The sequence below is a fragment of the Notolepis coatsorum genome, assembly GCF_963971535.1.
Source record: "Notolepis coatsorum genome assembly, chromosome: 19".
Classification (NCBI taxonomy): Eukaryota; Metazoa; Chordata; class Actinopteri; order Aulopiformes; family Paralepididae; genus Notolepis; species Notolepis coatsorum.
The window spans coordinates 14,510,536-14,530,419 of NC_140183.1; the positions used below are offsets into that span (position 1 = coordinate 14,510,536).

The 19,884-nt window shown below is 43.4% G+C and overlaps 1 protein-coding gene across 1 annotated transcript in view; it reads left to right on the top strand.

Moving 5' to 3' along the window:
• Window positions 1-1,211: 1,211 nt before the first annotated feature.
• Window positions 1,212-19,884, top strand: part of LOC311246385 (uncharacterized protein) — a gene marked incomplete at its 3' end in the record, with an annotated part of 143,016 nt that continues 124,343 nt past the window's right edge. Inside the window, exons 1-2 of the mRNA XM_084336544.1 lie at window positions 1,212-1,391; window positions 15,013-15,103. Of these exons, the coding sequence (XP_084192670.1) occupies window positions 15,022-15,103 (82 nt within the window). The 5' untranslated portion in view covers window positions 1,212-1,391; window positions 15,013-15,021. The remainder of the gene's footprint in view (window positions 1,392-15,012; window positions 15,104-19,884) is intronic.

Here is a 19,884-nt window from a genome sequence, read left to right on the forward strand (position 1 = left end):
CCCCATACCCCTCCTGGGTGCAGTGAAATAGGAGTTGGAGAGGATGGAAGCCAACTACATCATTGAAGCTGTGACTGGCCCAACAGAGTGGTGCGCACCCATGGTGCCAGTCCTGAAAAAGTCTGGAAAAGCATGCATCTGTGTCAATTTAAAGAAGCTTAATAAGTCAAGTCAAGTCAGCCTTATTTGTGTACCATATTTACTGTTTTAAAGCTGTCGAGGTTCCATGGTAATCAGCATTCCATTTGCATGCCGTCGCCGACCTTGAGAGTTCTCTCTCTCTCTGTCGAGGGAGGGCCAGGGACTCTTATAGGCAAATTAACTGGATCCTCCAGTCTGTGTGGCACGAAGTCTAGGGACGCATTGACTCGAGAGTATACTCTGTCTTTCTTTTCCACATCAACTGCCTTGTTTATTCTTACTACTTTTGCACAATTAAACTATAAAATAAATTCACGTCTGAATAGAACTAAATTATTTGTTGTGATGGATCCCCCTCTTTTCAAGAGGATCTGAGCACGGTTGGATTCCTGACAGTATAAAAATAAAGTGAATTCTAAGTGAAATAACCATTATGTATTATGGCACGTGAAAAAAAGGGGAAGGTCCAATTACATTGGAAAATCTTCTTCACTTAACATAAATATATAACCAATGATTTTAGTATATAATTGTAGGCCTATGTAATCACTTTACTAATTTATATATGCTACAGTAACTGGATTCCTAGATCACAAAAACACGGGGTTTGACACAAAAAGTACTTGTCTAGGATGAATAATGAAGGGATAGCCTAATGGTCTTTTAAGTAATTGGCGGTGGCCATCTTGAAAATTAGACCTTTCTAGTGGTCAGATATTGGTATACTTTTGATATGTTATTAATTAAGTACACCGGATACTACAATAATCCGAATTACGAATGCGCATTCTAATCACATATTGTAATGTTCTGGTTCTGGGGTTTTGTGTATCGCTCTAGTAGTGCATGGTATTAGGCATAGATATGTTCTATATATATCTATGGTATTAGGGGCACCACTGTTTAGCTGGGGTGCTGTTTCCCCCGGGAGATATAAGAGTGACGGACCGGATGTTGGCGTTGTTGTGACGCATATAGCTGGGCTGCCACGTTGCGGAACTGATACAGGCAGCTGGCCTGTGTATTACGAGGCGAGGTATTAACCTGTGAAGACCCATATTTAAGCTGAAAAAGCACCCTTCACCAGTGGAAACTCCCCTCATTATTCCCTGTATTCCTGCATGACGGAACGCTACAATATATAAGGAAGTGCGTCATTATTCCTCGAGGATCCTGGCCTGAATAGGACCCGATCCTGTACCTACACTCCTTTACCATCACTTCTGTTTTATGAAACTGGATAATTCCAGGTAGGCTATGTTTTAAAATGTCTTACACCTTTTACAGGTGATGGTATACACAGCTGAAAAGACGCATATGTTGCAGCTTTTATGTTGAACGATTCTGATAGAAAGTCATATGGTTGTTGTTGTCGGTAGCTTGACACGGGTCTTTGTTACGAAGCTTGATTGATTGATTGAAAACTTTATTAACAGATTGCAGAATGGGTACAATACAGTACAGCTCAATACACACAATTTGTAAAGGGGATGCAGACCAGAGAGACTTTCGTCTTGTTTACATCAGGGTCCCCCATTTTCAAGTTTCAGTGGGGGAAACTGTACAACTGTACAAGCAAAACTTTACATTGGAATATTGACGAAACCTAGCCCCTTTCGTGACTGCGATGTGCAAGCCAGGGGCTTTTGAATACGCAGTCACTCGCAGCTCCCTAGTAGCCAGGTTCATTTGGACCACCAAGCACTGCTTAAAAGCTCGGGGTGGGTCCGAAATATATCAGATATAAATGTCAAAGGTACCCACCGTTCAATTAGGGTTTCAGACACACACACGGTGGGGTTTGAAAGCTTGGCGTTGCTAATAAACATTTTAAATCATTTTTATAAACTGGTCAACATTGCTCAAAACTGCTGTATTTCCGTATTTGGCTGCCTGGTGCACCCAACGCCGGAAATAATGCAGTGTTGACCAGTTTATAAAAATGATTTAAAATGTTTATTTGCAACACCGAGCTTTCAAACCCCGCCGTGTGTGTGTCTGAAACCCTAATTGAACGCTGGATACCTTTGAAATTTATATCTGATATATTTCGGACCCACCCCGAGCTTTTAAGCAGTGCTTGGTGGTCCAAATTAACCTGGCTACTGGGGAGCTGCGAGTGACTGCGTATTCAAAAGCCCCTGGCTTGCACATCGCAGTTTGTTTGTTTATTTACACATATAAAAACAATTACATATATAATACAATATAATCCACAAGGGATGTGTAGGAGAATTGCCTAAAAACCCTCAAGGGGCTTGCATGTGGCATTCACCAGGAAGCAAAATTAGTTACATTATATCAAGATAAAATATAAAATCCCCCCCCCCCCCCCAAACAAACAAACACACACAAGCAGGCCTACATAGACACCGAAGCAGGCACCCATGCCATACGATTTCTGGTATAGAGAAAACAATTAATGACAGGAAGAATATATAATAAAACGAAAATACAATAACAAAATACAACAAGCCATCAGACCACAGTTTGTAAAGGAAGTCCATATGGGAAATATTGGTGATCTAGGAGATGAGATTTCAGTGCTCTTTTGAATTTCAGAAAAGAAATGTGGAGGCAAAGAGTTCCACAACTTTGACCCTCGGCAGAGCAAACAAAACTGAGATTGGGAAGTGCGGGAAAAGGGTGGTCTAAGCAAACAGGAACTACGTGTGGGGTAATTATGAATTTGGTGATTGTGGGCAAACATGTCATGAAAAAAAGGGGGAAGGGCTCTGTTTATAGAACTATGCACAATTAAACCAGTCTGAAGATGATTCACTTGATAAACACTGAGTATACCTAACTTATGGAATAGAGGGTTAGGGTTTTGGTTAGGTAATTTACTGTAATTGGAGGGGGTTGGGTTAGGACATTTACAGGGGCCAGTTTCGAATTGCAGTCTCCCGTAGGTGTTCTTTGAGAGTGGTTTTGAAAGTGGGTAGTGATTCACATTCCTTTACAGTTTTGGGTAGGGCGTTCCACATTGATGTGGCATAATTGCGAAACGTGTTTAGTCCCTTGTTTGAGCCGAATCTGGGTTTAACATGATTTGTGGAGCTCCCTCTGGTGTTGTGATCGTGGTATTCACTGACCTTTGGGAAGTATTTTGACATGTACATGGGTACCTTAGTCGTGTAGTGTATCTTGTAGACCAGGCCCATTGCAAGTTGCTGTACTCTGTCATCTACTCTAAGCCATCCTAGGTTGTCAAAGTGGGCAGGGGTGAGATGGGTTCTAGGAGTAAGGTCAAGCAGTAGTCTGACCAGTTAGTTTTTTGAGATGTTTGTAAATTGCAATTTAGTTTTTACCGCCTTTGAGGTGCTTTGGTACCATGAGGTGCAAGCATAGTCGTAGAACCCTTGAATGAGTGCTCCTGCCAGAGTCTTCAGGGTATTCTTGTTTACCAGAGAGGAGATCCGGGACAAGAATCGAGTTCGTTGGTTGACTTTTTTTATTACATTGGATGCCATTTTGTCACAGGAAAGATTTGCCAAAGAAAAGCTTGCATTACAATCTCTCGGAACATTCAAGCACTTTGATTCCAGCTTCCAATCAAAATGTATAAAGTAAGTGACGATGGACATTTCACTATACGTAAATTAACACTTGTGTCTGTGATCAGTACATATAACTATGCTACATGTCTGTGATCAATACATAGAACTATCCTACATGTCTGTGATCAGTATATAACTATGCTACATGTCTGATCAATACATACGTAGAACTATCCTAGATGTCTGTGGTCAGTACATAGAACTATCCTACATGTCTGTGATCAATACACTACTCTACATGTCTGTGATCAATACAAAAAGCAACCTTACATCAGGGGGATTGATTGATTGATTGAAAACTTTATTAACAGATTGCAGAATAAGTACAATACAGTACGGCTCAATTCACACAATTGTTAAGGGGATGCAGACCAGAGAACGACTTTCGTCTTGTTTACATCAGGGTCCCCCATTTTCAATTCATAATGTACCTGGGACCCTGATGTAAACAGGGGGACCCTGATGTAAACAAGACAAAAGTATTTTTCTGGTCTGCATCCCCTTAATAATTGTTTGTATTGAGCCGTACTGTATTGTACCATTCTGCTATCTGTGTAATACAGTTTTCAATCAATCTACATAGAACTATCCTATTGAGCCGTACTGTATTGTACCCATTCTGCAATTTGTTAATACAGTTTTCAATCAATCAATCAATCAATCAATCAATCAATCAATCAATCAATCAATCTACAAGTTTCAAGTTTCTTTAATAGTTGTCATACAGAAGTACAGAATACTTTTATACAAAATGCTTCTTTCTGTTACGCTCCAGAGACTGTGCTAGACAAAAGATAAGTATAAAATAAAATAAAATAGTATAGCATGTAAAAATAGAAGTAAAAATAGAAGTCACGTACGTAGACACAGTGTTCAGTATATACATATGTACAATGTTTGATGCAGAATAGAGTAACTGAGTTACCGTACACAGGGCTGTACGCTAAGCTTTTTCACTAGGGGCACACTTGCCCCTAAATGAGAAATTTAGGGGCAAAACATTTTTTTTAGGGGCACATTTTTAAATAACAATTTTACCATTATTTATATCGATTGTTTTTGATTTAAAAAAAAAGATTTATTTTATTTTATATACAATTTTTTTTAATAAAATATATATATTATATAATCATACTTGTAGTTGTATTATCTGCGAGACATCGCCACCACGCAACAAGTCAAAATGCTCGCTATATACAACCAGCTCCACTGTCTGTGTGTACTCGAGTAGCCTCCAGCTACGGCCAGGATTCTCCGGAGCTGCAGCTGGACCCTATACTGTAGCCTCCAGCTACGGCCAGGATTCTCCGGCGCTGCAGCTGGACCCTATTGACTATATTCAGCGTGCCCTCAGCTCGAATACGCATCGACTCAGTGCAGGGTTAGAAATTAACATTTTTTTTCAAGGGCTTTTTTTGCCCCCCTTAATTGCTTTTCGGGGGCTTTTTTTGTATTTCGGGGGCACAACATTTTTATAATGAAAATTAACATAAAGATTATAAAACATTGTTGACACTTTTTTTACAGTCTTCGTCCCTATGTTTGATAACGTAATGTTAATGTCTCCATATATAGGGCTCTACGCTAACCTTTTTCCCAAGGAGCACATGTGCTCCTAAATAAAATGTTAATAAATAAAATCTAAATACAAATTTAGGAGCACACAGAAATTTAGGAGCACAGTGACAATTGTTCAAGTAACACACACACACGCACACGATGTGTGACATCATGGCTTGGTTTCATGTTTTGAGGTACCTTCAATTATCTGTAAATAATACATACATACTCTATCTAAATAGATTAAATATTATTGTCCCTGAGTGAGGGCAAGTTGTGTTGTTGTCTTGATATAATAACCGGTTGCCTCTGGATCAATGAATGTCTAATATTGAATAATATTATTAGATATTTTATTTTTAACATCCCTAATTCCAACAGTCAAGAAGCTTGTTTCAAATTGATGAAAAACCCCACACACGCAACGTTTGTGACTTGTGAGTATAGGCTCTGGCCAGATCGATCAATGAAATACGTTGCGCGCTCAGCGCTGTGGAATGAAGGAAATGCGCATCGGGATCGGATTTGGATGTTATTCTTTTGGAGTTGTGTTACAAATGGAATGGTCTTTCCCCGCCGAACACAAGTTACTTAACGTTACACAGAACACAGGTCGCGCTATGCAGATGCTTAGCTTGCTAACGTTAAGATAGCAGTGTAATGCTTGATGAGAGCAGAGCGCTCTCTCTGTGTTCGCATCCTCAAGTGCCTGTAACACGCAGCGGGCCCCGCCTCCCTCCTCCTTGGAACAAACATTCCACCCAAAAACTGAATTTCAGTCCAGTTTCAATCTGAACTATTAACAGCGGAGCTGTTTTGTAATCTTCACAATCACTCGTCTGTCTCGCACACTGCAAGTAAATGATTTTTCCGGTTTGCACACACACATATTATTAGGGGCAATACGAGGGAAATGCTCGCACTGTAGAGCATATATATAATTATAGATATAATTAGTAAACTGTCGGGGGGCTTTTTTTGCCCCCCTTAACTGATGTTCGAGGGCATTTGGTCAATTTTCGAGGGCATTTTGCCCCAAGCCCCCGTTAATTTCGAACCCTGACTCAGTGTTATAAGACATTGATATCAGGAGCTATCTGTAGCTATTTAGTTTAATGGGACGTTTCGTTTTGAACAGTGAGCTACTGTCCCACTAGAGACTAGTGTTTACAACAGCCACGGGTGCGGGAGGGAGGAGGAGCAGCAGACGCCGCAGCTCTCTCCGTGTGTCTGAGTTCAGTTCGGCTCACTATAGGAGGTCGAACGCGTCGAAAATATGAAGCAATACTAACTTTACTTTTCTTCATAGCTAAATGAATCAGACAGTCAGCCAGTCTATCAGAGTGAGTGCTCAGTTGATTGTTCCCGCTGATCATACCTGCTGAGTGCTCACTGCTCAGCTCGCGTGAGTGACGTCATCGCGTCATCACACGCCTTGGATAATTTAGGAGTGAAATGCGAATGCAAGGCTTGAAAGCACTACTCGCAAGCCCGCCCCCAGATAATATTTACCAATCACAACGGCCAATTAAAGGGGCAATTCGCGATCATCTCGTCGCAGTGTACAGCCCTGACCGTACAATATACAATATACTATGCAATATACTAATATACAATACTATATAGTGCAAAGCAGAAATGGGATGAGGTACAATTTAGGTACAATTTACAGTAAGGTGTACTGAGGTATGGGTTGTAGTGCAAATCTTTTACCAATAAATATAAAGTGTGTCTAAAGTGTGGAGAGTGGGTGCTGCAGTGTGTTGTTTGTTTAAAGTGAGTGTGTGCGTATGGATGTGTGTGTTGTGAGTGCATTTGATGGTTGTTGCATAGTGTTATTGTTCGTTGAGCAACCTGATGGCCTGGGGATAGAAGCTTCTTCTGAGTCTCTGTGCTTGCCATGAGACTCCGGTATCGCTTGCCTGACCGCAGCAGTTCAAAGAGGCAGTTGTTTGGGTGGCTGGAGTCCTTAATAATTCTCTTAGCCTTACCCCTGCACCGCTTGTTGTAAATGTCTTGGAGAGTGGGAAGCCCCCCTCCAATTGTGCGTTCGGCTGAACGTGCCAGTCTCTGCAGGGCTGTACGCTAAGCTTTTTCACTAGGGGCACACTTGCCCCTAAATGAGAAATTTAGGGGCAAAAAATATTTTTTAGGGGCAAACTTTTTAATAACAATTTTACCATTATTTATATCGATTGTTTTTGATTTAAAAAAGAAGAAAAAAAAGAATTTTATATAATTCTTTTTTAATAAAATATATATTATATAATCATACTTGTAGTTGTATTATCTGCGAGACATCGCCACCACGCAACAAGTCAAAATGCTCACTATATGCAACCAGCTACACTGTCTGTCTGTGTGTACTCGAGTAGCCTCCAGCTACGGCCAGGATTCTCCGGAGCTGCAGCTGGACCCTATACTGTAGCCTCCAGCTACGGCCAGGATTATCCGGCGCTGCAGCTGGACCCTATTGACTATATTCAGCGTGCCCTCAGCTCGAATACGCATCGACTCATAAGACATTGATATCAGGAGCTATCTGTAGCTACTGCTATATAAGACAACTCCTCAGTGAACTATTTAGTTTAATGGGACGTTTCGTTTTGAACAGTGAGCTAACGCGAGCTATCATGCACTACTAGACTATCAGTAGCTAGCCTGCTGGCAGGCTCACCGAGGTCCCAGTGTCCCACTAGAGACTAGGGGTGGGAATCACCAGTTTCATCATGATACGATACGATATCGATTCTTTGGACAACGATACGATATTTGCCGATATCACAGTCTCTCACGATACAATACGATACGATTAGATTCAGGTGCCTGCGATCGATATGAGATGATATCATATGCCCATTTAACACAATCAGTAACATTTAGATCAACAAAAAAAAGGTAATGAAAATATCATTTGACATTTGTATTTTTGAGCTCTTCCAGACATTTAAAGGAAAATCAATCTATTGTTTTTAATACAAATAGACCTCCTGTTCACTGTAAAGTGCCACGTTTTTATATATTGAGCTTTAAACTTTAAGCTACATTTTTTGGAACTCAAAACTCACAACCTCCCTCTCCCAAACCGTTCCTACAACAATTTGTTGATGTTGCATGATCATGTATAGGCCTACATTTATTATGTATTATATTGTTTATGTTTAAATAACATTTAAACATCAAACTCCTCTGACCTCATCTGGTCTTTCCAAAGACGCGCGCACACACACACACAGAAAGGGAGAATGCTATGCTGTAACGTCTACACACACGGAGCTACTGCTGTTGTTCTTGGGCGGATATGAGACTCGCCACAGGATTTTCAAAATAAGAGTATCGATATGAATCGATCTTATTACATCGCATCGATCCGATTCGATTGTTGATAATTACATCGATGTATCGATCTGGATCGATGTATCGTCCCACCCCTACTAGAGACTAGTGTTTACGGCTGGAGGAGGAGGAGCCGCAGAAGCCGCAGCTCTCTCCGTGTGTCTGAGTTCAGTTCAGTTCGGCTCACTATAGGAGGTCGAACGTGTCGAAAATATGAAGCAATACTAACTTTACTTTTCTTCATAGCTAAATCAGACAGTCAGCCAGTCTATCAGAGTGAGTGCTCAGTCGATTGTTCCCGCTGATCATACCGGCTGACTGAGTGCTCACTGCTCAGCTCGCGTGAGTGACGTCATCGCGTCATCACACGCCTTGGATAATTTAGGAGTGAAATGCGAATGCAAGGCTTGAAAGCACTACTCGCAAGCCCGCCCCCAGATAATATTTACCAATCGCAACGGCCAATTAAAGGGGCAATTCGCGATCATCTCATCGCAGTGTACAGCCCTGCTCTGTAGTCTGCTTCGGTCTTGTGCCGTGCGGTGCTATTCCCAAACCAGGAGGTGATATTGCCAGTCAGGATGCTCTCTATTGTACATGAGTAGAAGTTCTTAAGGATCTTCTGACTGACTTGGAACTTCCTTAGGCGCCTGAGGAAGTAGAGGCGTTGTCGTGCCTTCTTCACAACACTGTCAATGTGTGTGGTCCATGTCAAGTCCTCGGATATGTGGGCTCCAAGTAGGGGTGGACGGTATAAACGGTATACGGTATAAACGGTATCAATTTGCTCTACGGTATGGATTTTGACTATACCTTGTAACCGGTAGAGCAGCTCTAAAATAGCAATGACGTCATGTAACCACAGCGCGACTATTTCACTCGTATTTGCCCCTAAAAACAGATCGAATTAGTTATAGATAATAGATATGTGCGAACTGGAAAAAGTTATTTAGGAGCACAGAGGCTTCGCGCAGTGGGCGTGTCAACACGCAATTGTCATTTCATAATAAACACAGAAGCGAACTAGCTCTTCAGCCCTGCGTTGCACACAGCTGTGTGACTTCTCTCGCGAGTCGCGCAGTTTCTATGTGTAATGTAAACTCTGCGACGAGTCCAATGGTCTAACATGCTTTGCATCCTCGCCATTCTGGAATGCCCACGTCGCGCTAAAACCTTATGTAATGTTAACTGTCGATGTGCTGGTAGCCTCTGCAAGCTAACGTTAGCTTGCTCCAGCAGCTTGTCGATGTGCTGGAGCCTCGGAAAGCTAACGTTAGCTTGCTCCAGCAGCTTGTCGATATGCTGGAGCCTCGGCAAGCTAACGTTAGCTTGCTCCAGCAGCTTGTCGATGTGCTGGAGCCTCGGCAAGCTAACGTTAGCTTGCTCCAGCAGCTTGTCGATGTGCTGGAGCCTCGGCAAGCTAACGTTAGCTGGCTCCAGCAGCTTGTTGATGTGCTGGAGCCTCGGCAAGCTAACGGTAGCTGACTCCAGCAGCTTGTCGATGTGCTGGAGCCTCGGCAAGTTAACGGTAGCTGGCTCCACTAGCAGCCCCCTCTCTCCCTCTCTCTCCCTCTCTCTCTCTCTCTCTCTCTCTCTCTGCTAACAATCCTGATTCGATTCTTGAACCTATTTAATTAAAAAGGAAGATATTGATGGACATTAGCTATAGTATAGCTCAGCAGCTGTACCAGTGTTTTACCCCTTCAGAAGCATTTATATAGACATTTTAAGATAAGTTAATATACCGTGATATATACCGTTACCGTCTATGCTTCTTAGGGACCTGCACTGGCTCCCCATTGCTGCACGTATCCGCTTCAAGGCCCTCGACCTAGCATACCGTGCGGCAAAGGGAACCGCTCCCGCCTACCTCCGGTCAATGGTCTCTAACTACACACCCTCAAGACCCCTACGCTCTGCATCTTCTGGCCGCCTCAGATCTACTCCTATCCAAGCTCCCGGAGGGTCATCAAAGAGAAGCCGCCTATTCTCAGTCCTTGCCCCACAATGGTGGAATGAACTACCCATCCCAGTTAGGACAGCCGAATCCCGTCCAATCTTTCGCCGTCGACTAAAGACTCACTTCTTCAACCATTATCTGAAATGATAAAAAAAAAAAAAAAAAAAAAAAAAAATCTAACCCCGACTAACCTTAATGTCATGCACTTGTCCTAATAAACGAACCTACACTGTAACACGCAACACTTTGATGAACATTGTTACTCAGCTGATAGAGTTATACCCTTCTTGCTGTCTTGTCGCACAGAACTTGTAAGTCGCTTTGGATAAAAGCGTCAGCTAAATGACTAAATGTAAATGTAAATGTAAATTATACCGTGATATAAATTTTAGACCATACCGTCCAGCCCTAGCTCCAAGGTACTTAAAACTGTTCACTCTCTCAACCGGTGCCCCGTCGATGCTGAGGGGGCTGTAGTCCCTGACCCCCGACCTCCTGAAGTCCACAATCATCTCTTTTGTTTTGCTGACGTTCAGGGAGAGGCAGTTCTCCTGACACCACTGTGACAGATTCTCTACCTCTTCCAGGTAGGCCCTCTCGTCGTTGGCAGAGATCAGGCCCACCACTACTGTGTCATCAGCAAATTTGATGATTGTGTTGTTGTTCCGCTGTGCCACACAGTCATGTGTGTACAGGGAGTAGAGGGGGCTCAGAACACAGCCCTGGGGGGCCCCTATGTTGAGCGTGATGGATGAGGAGGTGCAGTTGCCTGCTCTTACCACCTGGGGTCTGCCCGTCAGGAAGTCCAAGACCCACTGGCAGAGGTCATAGTTCAAGCCCAGGTCCCTGAGCTTGGCTATGAGTTTGGAGGGGACTATGGTATTGAATGCTGAGCTGTAGTCGATGAACAGCATTCTCACATAGTTCCCCTGCCTCTTGTCCAGGTGTGATGCTGCTGTGTGCAGCACATGGGCTATGGCGTCCTCCGTGGACCTGTTGGGGCGGTATGCAAATTGCATGGGGTCCAGGTTGATGGGGAGGGAGGAACAGATGTAGCCCTTCACTAGCTTCTCAAAGCACTTCATGGCTATGGAGGTGAGAGCTACAGGGCGGTAGTCGTTGAGGCAAGCGGGCGTAGATTTTTTGGGTACAGGGATGATGGTGGACTTCTTCAGACAGGTGGGGATGACAGCCTGTTCTAAGGACAGGTTAAAGATGTCAGTGAATACCGGGGCCAGTTGGTCGGCACATACTTTTAGGACGTGGCCGGGGATGCCGTCCGGTCCTGCTGCCTTCCTGATATTCACTTTCTTAAAGGTCCTCCTCACCTCATGTTCTGTTATTCTGAACACTGAATCTCCCTCAGCAGACACCCCCCCCTCCCCATTGCCGTGGCTTGTAGGCTGGTGTTGTTATTCACAGCCTCAAACCTTGCATAGAAGGTATTGAGATAATTTGCTAAGGAGATGTCACTGTTCAGTTTGAGGGAGGTGCCTTTGTAATCTGTCATCGTTCTGAGGCCCTGCCACATACCTCTAGAGTCAGCCTGTTCAAACTGAAGTTCAACTTTATCCCTATAACGCCGTTTTGCCTCTATTACTGCTCTCCTGACGTTGTATCTCGCCGTCTTGTGTTCATTCATGTTGCCTGTCACATAGAACTATCCTACATGTCTGGTCAGTACATAGAACTATCCTACATGTTTGTGATCAATACATAGAACTATCATACCTGGCTGTCTGTGATCAGTACTTTATGTTGCATGGTTTGGAGAGCTAGGAGGCTACCTTACGCTCTAGCCTAAAGCTAACATTTTGTTTTTTCCGTTTCAAACCTTTATTTCAACTTGTTAGGAAGAGGAGGTTTCCCTAATTTAGATTAGATTAGCTGTCAGTATACAGCACAAGTACAGTACAACAAAAAGAGGTTTGGCAGATTTAGGCTATTGTCGGTACATTATGAACCATGACATTAGGGCTGCAACTAATGACTAATTTGGTAGTCGACTAATCTGCAGATTATTTTTTCGATTATTCGACTAATCGAAAACCAATGTAAACAACAACAAAAAAAAACATTTTTTTTTTTTTTTAATTACCTATCTTTGTGAAAGTGGCTTCTCAGCTCTGGTCCAGCTGAAGACATAGCAGAGGAACAGATTGGACATTGAGCATGACCTCAGAGTTGCTTGTCTACCATCACCCCAGACTTTGAGACTCTTGTCAGGACCAAACAACAACATCATAACATGATGATCCCATAGCAAATTAAAATAATGACTCATGAAACATTTGAATTTGGATCTTTAAGCCACTTTAAATGAAAATGTATTTGAAGAACAATACAGCAATCACTCATAACAAGATAAATAAATTAAATAATACAAATGAAAGTGGAAGTGTACTTTAAATAACTTTTGTTTGCTGTGTGTGAGAGGAGTCCGTGTGTGTGTGTATGTGTGTGTGTCTTACTCTGATCGCTGTGTGAGTGAGAGGAGTGTGTGTACTGTGTAATTTGTGTGTGTGTCTTACTCTGATCGCTGTGTGAGTGAGAGGTGTGTACTGTGTAATTTGTGTATGTGTGTGTGTCTTACTCTGATCGCTGTGTGTGAGTGAGAGGAGTGTGAATGTGTGTGTGTCTTACTCTGATCGCTGTGTGTGAGAGAGAGGAGTGTGAATGTGTGTGTGTCTTACTCTGATCGCTGTGTGTGAGTGAGAGGAGTGTGTATGTGTGTGTGTCTTACTCTGATCGCTGTGTGTGAGTGAGAGGAGTGTGTATGTGTGTGTCTTACTCTGATCGCTGTGTGTGAGTGAGAGGAGTGCGTGTGTAATGTATTGTGTGTCTAGTCTGATCATCATCTCCTGCAGGGGAACAATGTTTTCAATGTCCAAAATTTGCTATGGGATCATCATGTTATGATGTTGTCTGGAACCCTGAGAAGCCACTCTCACAAAGATAGGTAGTGCACAAAAAAAAAAAAAAAAAAAAAAAAAATTAAATCTTTTTTTTTTATTTATTATTTTTTTTTTAATGACTAATCGACGCAACAATTTCTCGTCGACGATTTTTTATAATCGACGTCGTCGATTATGTCGACTAATCGTTGCAGCCCTACATGACATGATTAAGGTAGGGCTGCCTTAAATACTTCGAAGCTTCGAAGCTTCGTTCGATGGCACAAGCTTCGAACATTAAAAAAAATCGAAGTTTAAAAAAAAAAAAAATCTAATTTTTTATTTTATTTTTATTTTTACTTCGGTGTGTGTGTGCATGGGGCCATTGGGTGGGTATTGCCTGTTTGAAGGATATCATCCTCAAACACATATACACCACCTACACGCCTATTCTCAGTCCTTGCCCCACAATGGTGGAATGAACTACCCACCCCAGTTAGGACAGCCGAATCCCATCCAATCTTTCGCCGTCGACTAAAGACGCACTTCTTCAACCATTATCTGAAATACATTTTTAAAAATAAAATAAAAAATATCTAACCCTAACTAACCTTACTGTCATGCACTTGTCCTAATAAACTAACCTACACTGTAACACGCAACACTTTGATGAATATTGTTACTCAGCTGATAGAGTTGTATCCTTCCTGATGACCTGTCGTACAGAACTTGTAAGTCGCTTTGGATAAAAGCGTCAGCTAAATGACTAAATGTAAATGTGAATGTAAATGCCTTGTAGAATTCCACACATAAGAAAGAAAGATACTGGGATGAATAAACAAAATAGGAAATAAAATGTAGAAATGCATGCAATACATAAATAAATATGAATCTCCATATATGAAATAGAACATTTAGATAAGGTGCTACTGAGATGTTTTGGTGAGTTCTTTGTTTTTTTGTGGAAGTAGCCCTTCTTAAAAATGCATGAACATTCACTGATAATTGGTCTGTAGTGGAGTCTACAAGGTCTACATTGCCGGACCATGTAGAATCCGGACCTTGTAGACTGACATAATTCTGTGCATAGTTTAGTCTACACAGGCCATATTTCAAATAATCAAAATCTTACTTCATTCATCTTAAACATTCTTGATTTGGGGGATTGGTAGTTCGCATTAAATCTGAAGTTGTTCAAACGACAACAGCGATCCACCTTGAATTAAATCACTGTGTTGGCTGTGTCACAGTCACGAAAGGGGCTACTTAATTCATTAATCCAATCCACTTTATTTATAGAGCACATTTAAAAACAACAACGTTTACCAAGTGCTGTACAAGTCCCACAACATAAGATAAAAAAAAAATAATAATAATAATAATTAATAAAAAATTTTTTAATTCGAAGCTTCCCATTGCCAAAAAAAATTCGAAGGTCAGCCCTAGATTAAGGTATCTTTTTCTCTTAGCCTTCTGTAATTTAGCCTTTCGTTTTTTGGCAAATAATCCACTGCGTCCACCATGATGAATTTGTTTTGGGCATCTTTGTGTCAACCTCTAGAAAACCCTAATGGATTGTCCAGACGTCCACACGCTTCCCATCACCCGTGGCAACAAGGATGGTCTGCTGGACATAGACGAGCTTGCCAGAGGTGATCATTTTACCACTTTAAATTCTTTACATTCTTTAAAATAATTTTGTTCTTAATTTCTATCATTCCTAAACACCTCATGGATGTCAATCAATCTACATTTTATCATGGACTCAGGGTCCATATAAAAGACAATACATAGAATAAATTACATATAAAAGCACCATACAAAACATAGTTTAAAAGATAAGAAAATAAAAGAAAATAGAGTCTTGTATAAAGACAACTGTCTCAGTGTTTCCACTGCTGGGATTGAAGGACAAAACCAAGATGATCTCATTTACAGTCATTTACCCGGTAAATACATTTCTACATAAGATTCTTAAGACAGCTTGGGATGGAAGTCCTGCAGCCACACACATCTTGCTTGCACTACACCATCTAGCCCTCTTAAGTAATATTATCATGACATCATTATAAGCTACTTGTTTCTGTAAGCTTGCTTTTTTGTAGTTTGAGTGCAGTTGAGCTTATAGGACTAGATATTACAATCCCTTAGATAATCAGCACTTTTTTGAATGGGGTAGTGGTAAAAGCTTCACTGGGGTCTTCAGGTGGGCACCCTCCTTCATTGGTGTTTCGTTGACAGGCCCACGACACCTCCGAAGGGCTCAACGGCAACACCTGGCGTCCCAGGTGTGCCCCCCTCTGCTTTTACCCCTCGATGGTCATTTTGCAGCCCAATTTGGGTCCTTTCTCTTAATCCATAGCCATCTGCTGCTTCGTTCGGCAGCCTCTGACAGTGTTTTGACAGCTTGTCGGAATGCCTGTCCTCGCACTCCCATCCCCTTAAGAAGCTTGGTTGTGGACATGGCAACAAATCCTCTAGAACCAACCTCCACCGGAAGCACCTGGGCACGCCAGCCGCGTTGTTCTGCCTCGGCTGCTATGTCGGAGTACTACTTCACCAACTGCAGCGTCCCATGGTACAGTTAGTTCCACAATGAATACAGACTTCTGGGAGGTTGACCACAAGACCAGGTCCGGCCTGAGGTTAGTTGTAATTATCTCAGGCGGAAAGATTAGTTTCTGGTCCAAGTCAACCTGCATTCTCCAATCCCGGGCAGTGTCCAGGAGGGTTGCCTCCACTCTTGCAGATGGCTTTGCTGTGAGCTGTCCTGCTCTTACAAAAGAAGTGGTGTTTGAGTGTCTAGGCATTGGGGGAGGGAGGGCATTGTTGGTAGTTCTCCTTCCTTCCAGGGTGATTGCCAGTTGTCTTAGGACCTGGTTGTGTCTCCAGGTGTAGCGCCCTTGGGACAAACTGGTTTTGCAGCCGGTGAGGATGTGCCTCAGTGTTGCGGGGGTTTGGCAAAGCACACAAGAAGGATCTTCTCCAAACCACTGGTTTAGGTTCTTGGGCGTGGGGAGAACATCATAGGTGGCTCTGATGATGAAGCTGATTTGGCTTCCTTCCATCTCCCAAAGATCCTTCCATGTGAGCTTACGATGCTCCAGGTTTTCCCAGCTAGTCCATTGGCCCTGTTTCGACTGTGAGACTGCCTTTGCGCATCTGTCTGCCTCCTCTTGTTGCCGAACCTGAGCCACCACCAGCTTTCTCCTCTGGGTTGATGTTGCCTTGTGCCATGTGGGTCGACTTGTCCCAAGTCCAAACCCACCTCTTCCATGCTGCACCTGTCCTACAATGTCTCCATGCCTGAGAGCAGATTTTGCTTGCTGTACGGCCTCAGATGGGATCCATTTCCTCCCAGTTGCCAGTCTGGGAGCAGCCGCTCGGATCACTTCATCTTGAGACTCGGTCAGGGTCATGTTCAGCCTGACTTTGGTGCATTTAAACTCCTCCTCAGGCAATTCCAGGGCCCCGTGTCCATACAAGCCGATGTTGCTGAGGCAACGCGGGAGGCCAAGCCACTTCTTGATGTATGAACTGACTGTCCTCTCCAGCTTCTCGACTTTGGTCATGGGGATCTCGTAGACCGTTAGAGGCCACATCAGGCGGGGGAGCAATCCAAACTGCAGGCACCAGAGTTTCAGCTTTCCAGGGAGCAAGGTCTTGTCTATGCTGACAAGGCCTTTGATGGTTTCTTCCCTCAGCTGATCACTCTGGTCTGAGTCTTTGAGGCTCGCGTTGTACCATCGCCCTAGGCTCTTGACTGGCAGTTCTGACACCAAAGGAATGGGTGTATCCTTGATGTGGAACCTCTGGTCCACGAGTTTTCCCTTGACGATGGATATGCTCCTGGATTTGCTGGGTTTGAACTTCATCCGTGCCCATGTAATGTTGGCATGAAGCTTTCCCAGCAGACGTTTGGTGCATGCTATGGTTGAGGTCAAGGTGGTCATGTCATCCATGTAGGCACGAATAGGAGGTAGACGCTGTCCAGATTGCAGACGTTCTCCTCCCACAACCCACTTGGAAGCTCGAATGACCACTTCCATTGCCATGGTGAAGGCTAGTGGGGAGATGGTACATCCAGCCATTATTCCCACGTCCAAAGATTGCCATGATGTTGTGTATTCTGTTGTTTTGATACAGAATTGCAGATCTTGGAAGTAATTTCTCACCAGGTTTGTGATGGTATTTGAGATGTGGAAGAAGTTGAAGGCTGTCCAGATGAGAGGGGGGACGGATCCAAAAGCGTTGGCTAGGTCCAGGAATAAGACGTGCAGGTCTCTTCCTTCCCTTTTGGCAGATTGGATTTGGTGCCATATCATGCTTGTATGTTCCAAGCATCCTGAGAAACCAGGAATGCCGGCCTTCTGCACAGATGTGTCAATCAAGTTGTTTTGCTTCAGGTATGTTGTCATCCTTTTAGCAACAATGCTAAAGAAGACCTTCCCTTCAACATTCAGCAGGTTGATCTGCCGGAATTGATCAATGTTTGAGGCATCCTTCTCCTTGGGGATTACTACTCTATAGAGTGGTGTACAATATTCTCTGAACAGAGACATCTATTATTTATAATATAGAAGACAGTGTATTACAATGGCAGCATGTCTAAATGGCTTTTTTTTTTTTTAACTTTATTGCCAACATCAATACAATATGACAGTACAAAGACAGTACAGACAAAATAAAATAAAGTAAACACTTAAAAATAAATAACCTTGAGATTGGGTACCTCCTCCAAAGCATTCCCACCTACACAATTATACCTACATATTTCTACCTATATAATACATGCCCATAATACACACATACACATATGTATACTGCCCTCCATTAGGGCTGCACGATTTTGGGAAATAATCCAATTGCGATTTTTCTGACAGATATTGCGATTGCGATAAAATTCGCGATAATTTTTTTTTAAAGCAGCCCCACAGGTTTATTGTAAAATGTGGCTTGCATCAGGCCTATGCGGTGGGTCTGTTCGGGACACCGAGCCTGAAAATGTTTTTTTTACCTGGGAATCGATACCGGTACTGTACATTTACATTTACATTTAGTCATTTAGCTGACGCTTTTATCCAAAGCGACTTACAAGTTCTGTACGACAAGACAACAAGAAGGGTACAACTCTTATCAGCTGAGTAACAATGTTTATCAAAGTGTTGCGTGTTACAGTGTAGGTTAGTTTATTAGGACAAGTGCATGACAGTAAGGTCAGGGTTAGATCTTTATTTTTTATTTTTTATTATCATTTCAGATGATGGTTGAAGAAGTGAGTCTTTAGTCGACGGCGAAAGATTGGATGGGATTTGGCTGTCCTAACTGGGGTGGGTAGTTCATTCCACCATTGTGGGGCAAGGACTGAGAATAGGCGGCTTCTCTTTGATGACCCTCCGGGAGCTTGGATAGGAGTAGGTCTGAGGCGGCCAGAAGATGCAGAGCGTAGGGGTCTTGAGGGTGTGTAGTTGGAGACCATTGACCGGAGGTAGGCAGGAGCGGTTCCCTTTGTCGCACGGTATGCTAGGTTGAGGGCCTTGAAGCGGATACGTGCAGCAATGGGGAGCCAGTGCAGGTCCCTAAGAAGTGGGGTGACATGGGCCGACTTCGGTAGGTTTGAGATCAGGCGGGCCGCTGCGTTTTCAATGAGTTGAAGATGCTTGGTGGCAGTGGCCGGGAGGCCAGCTAGCAGTGCGTTGCAGTAGTCGAGGCGGGAGATGACTGTTGATTGGACGAAGAGTTGGGTGGCTTCTTTTGTCAGGAAGGGGCGGATCCTTCTGACGTTGCTCAGGAGGAATCTGCAGGTTCTGGTTGTCGCTGCGATGTGAGCAGAGAAGTTCAACTGGTCGTCGAGGACAACACCAAGGTTCTTGGCGGTCGGGGACGCGGTCACAGCTGCATTCTCGACTGATGGAGAGGTCGGTCAGGGGGGAGGATTTGGCCGGCAGGTGGAGCAATTCTGTTTTGCTTAGGTTCAGTTTGAGGTGGTTGGTCGTCATCCAGGCGGAGATGTCGGACAGACAGGCCGAGATCCGCTCAGAGACGTGGATATCTGAGGGAGGGAAGGAGAGGAAGAGTTGAGTATCATCGGCATAACAATGATATGAGAAGCCATGAGACGTGATAATGTTACCCAGTGATTTAGTGTAGAGGGAGAAGAGAAGGGGTCCTAGGATCGAGCCCTGGGGGACACCCGTCCGCAGGGGGCGGGTGGCCGACAGAGTCCCTCTCCATGACACTTGGTAGGAGCGGTCGTTGAGGTATGATGTCAGCCATGTCGGCGCAGATCCAGCCACTCTCATTCCTGCCAGGGCTGCGAGGAGGATCTGATGGTTGACTGTGTCGAAGGCTGCAGATAGATCTAGGAGAATCAGGACAGAGGAGAGGCCTTTCGTTTTTGCTAAGTGAAGTGCCTCTGTGACCGCAATGAGGG